General features: G+C 40.6%; 1 protein-coding gene across 1 annotated transcript in view; it reads left to right on the top strand.

The window, feature by feature from the left end:
• The window catches only part of desi1a (desumoylating isopeptidase 1a), a 6,264-nt gene extending 3,380 nt beyond the window's left edge, over positions 1-2,884 (top strand). The window contains exon 6 of the mRNA XM_084676524.1: positions 1,394-2,884. Within this exon, the coding sequence (XP_084532650.1) occupies positions 1,394-1,484 (91 nt within the window). The 3' untranslated portion in view covers positions 1,485-2,884. The remainder of the gene's footprint in view (positions 1-1,393) is intronic.
• Positions 2,885-3,339: the final 455 nt, after the last annotated feature.

Raw genomic sequence — 3,339 nt, 5'->3', positions numbered from 1 at the left:
ACTCAAGTACATTTTGGCAAACTGTAGTCTTGCTTTTTTATTTAAATGTACATTTATTCATTTAGCAGACGCTTTTATCCAAAGCGACTTCCAAGAGAGAGCTTTACAAGGTGCATAGGTCACTGATAATAACAACAAGATGGCCCCAAAGCATTGCGGGTAGCCATAACATGAAGCACACATTGTGACCAAAAAATAAGTGCCAAAGGGAAGAACCATAAGAGCAGTTACGCAAGTTACAATTTAAACAACATGAATCTCTAAGTGCAAGTGTACTTTAGAAAAAGTAGCAGCAGTAAAAATAAAAATAAGATCAACTTAAATAGAATATTTTGCAGCAAATACAACAGTTCAAATCAGTTGCCACTAACCAACAAGAGCAACAAGTCTCTAAGCAAGAGTCATTGTGATCCTTGAGGAAACTAGCATTGGGTTTTGTCTCTGTGTCAGCAGTGGGGTCCTCCTGGGTCTCCTGCCATAGCGTTTCATTACATTTAAATGTCGACGGATAGTTTGCGCCGACACTCATGTTCCCGGAGCCTGCAGGACAGCTTGAATTTCTTTGGAACTTGTTTGGGGCTGCTTATCCACCATTCAGACTATCCTGCGTTGCAACCTTTCATCAATTTTTCTCTTCCGTCCACGCCCAGAGAGATTAGCTACAGTGCCATGGATTGCAAACTTCTTGATAATGTTGCGCACTGTGGACAAAGGCACACCTAGATCTCTAGAGATGGACTTGTAACCTTGAGATAGTTGATATTTTTCCACAATTTTGGTCCTCAGACAGTTCTCTTCTACTCTTCCTGTTGTCCATGCTTAGTGTGGCACATACAATGAAAGCTAAGTGAACTTCTCTCCTTTTTATCTGCTCCCAGGTGTGATTTTTATATTGCCCACACCTGTTACTTGCCCCAGGTGAGTTTAAAGGAGCATCACATGCTTGAAACAATCTTATTTATCCACAATTTTGAAAGGGTGCCAAGAATTTTGACCAGCCCATTTTTTGAGCTTTGTGTGACATTATGTCCAATTATCTTTTTTTCCTCCCCTTTTTTGTTTTGTTCCAATACACACAAAGGGAATAAACATGTGGATAGCAAAATATGTGTTACTGCAATACTTTTCTGTGAGAAATACTTGATTTTGTGGAAACATTTCTGGGGTGCCAACAATTTTGGCCATGACTCTATATATATATATATGTGTGTGTGTGTGTGTGTGTGTGTGTGTGTGTGTGTGTGTGTGTATATGTACATAAATACACCTGACATTGTTCTTCAGCTGAACCCAGTCTTCACACAGGTGCATCTTAGTAGCTGTTGCATTATGACTCATCTCACTATATCCCACACTTGACCTCTTGTTCACCCCTTCTCTCTGCCCCCACCAGGCCGTTCGGTCAGATTCTGCGGCCCATACTGAACTCCATTCACATCGCCCCTCCAGGGGGCAACGTCATCAACGGACGCCACAACAGTTAAATCTGCCAGATCGCAATTCAACCCCCCACCCCCCCCATTATGCACGCTCACATACACGTTTAGGTAAACACGATAAATACACGTTTCGTTGGAATTGTGTGATTGGAGAAAGAAGTGGATACCTGATCTACTAAAAGTGAGTTTAGTAGTCAGTCTCTTGGTTTTTCGTGCTTTTGTTGGACATGATTTGATTCTTTCCCCATCAGCAATGCTATTCTTAATGATTTCCTAATTGTGTAAACTAACTGACATTCTGAATTCACTGTGTAATGCAATCTGAATTACATGTCCAACATGAGCATTTTAGAGAATGTCTCTTTGAGATTCATTCATATATGATTCATGAGACTATTGTCTTGTATCTCTGGCCAGGAGGGTGTGGGCTTCAATGGTCTTGCTGACCTCACACCAGAGAGGGTGTGGTAGGCACACCTGCCATCAGTGTGTGTTTGTGATGCATACAACCCTGTGCCTTCATCATTCGTTTTGCATTCTCACGTACACACGGTTTCTGGTACTGTAAATGTGTTGTTGTGTTTACATTGAGATCGTGTCATATCAGTGTTAGAAGCCTGGCACCAGATCAGCAATAACACGCTTCTGTTCTATCTCGATGAAGACTATAACCTTGAGTTGGTTTAAAGCAGATCTGGCACCAGGCTTGAGTTTACAATATATGCTCTAAGTTGCCATTTGGATTTTCACTTTACTTTAAAAAGTCACACTTTACTTCAGTGCTTGACATCGTTTTAATTATCAAGAGAATTCTTTGTTATTAAGACTAGAGGACATAGACTGAAGCGGTTAACCTACTCCTACCACATGTCCTGTGAGCTTTTAAGGGCTGGCAATAAAACTACATTCACTTAGCCTATCAAAACTCATTAGAAAATGACTTCAGATGAGTTAGACATCAGACGACATATGCTTTGACAAAAAAACGAAACAGAAAAAAGCATTCTTCCCAGTTGTGCTGAACAGAGCTCCTCTGGTCCGAGCACACTGTAAACAACAGATGGAATACTGTATTTAGCTGGGTGGTTCCCACACTAGTTTGTGTATGTTGCGACGACAGACTGCAATCGAGCCCAGGCCGTCACCTGAGTTTTGTACTCACTGGGTTTCACTTACATGATGTTCAGCCAACCTGACCACTGAAATGTATCACGCAAACCCTCCACACCTTATACTTTTACATGCTATAGGACTTGATTCAGGATTTGATAATTGCTGGCTGCTACTTGTAATGAGACATTTCAATATATATTTCTGGATAATAATATATTTGTGTATAGTTGTTTATATAAGTCATATTATGTCATAGTAAATATTATTTGGAATTTGCTTATTCACTTGTTTTGTATCTATCTATAAATAAAGCCAATGACTGCAGATTTTAATTAGACTTTTATTGTGCAATTACTTGACCGTTTGTTCTCTTCGTGAGACTGCAATGCTAGTCTAGATACAACCCCCCCCCCCCACACACACAAACACGCACACACACACACACACACATGCGCACACACACACACACACACACACACAAACACACGTCTCAGTACCCATGGGGTATTCAGAATGAATGAGCGAGGGAAAATGATACTCGCCTTGTACTTTGGTGGTAGTCCTGTCAACTTATATCACATCATTTGCAGACATGGAGTAATATTATTGTTTATCTTTGCTGCTCTTCCAGAACTGTCCACCATGAGGCGCTCTCGCTCTATCTAGTGACCTTAAATCACTCCATCTCTAAAATGTTTTACTCCAGGTTTTAAAGCTGTAGTTCTGTGACTTCCAGTATGACTTTGCAGGGTATAGCTCAACACACATTTACAGTAGGTATAACAGT

Source organism: Hypomesus nipponensis, chromosome 17 (genome assembly GCF_054491055.1).
Source record: "Hypomesus nipponensis isolate SF chromosome 17, ASM5449105v1, whole genome shotgun sequence".
In the NCBI taxonomy this organism is placed as follows: Eukaryota; Metazoa; Chordata; class Actinopteri; order Osmeriformes; family Osmeridae; genus Hypomesus; species Hypomesus nipponensis.
Note: the sequence above shows the minus strand (reverse complement) of the source record. Positions and strands in the feature narration are given on the sequence as shown.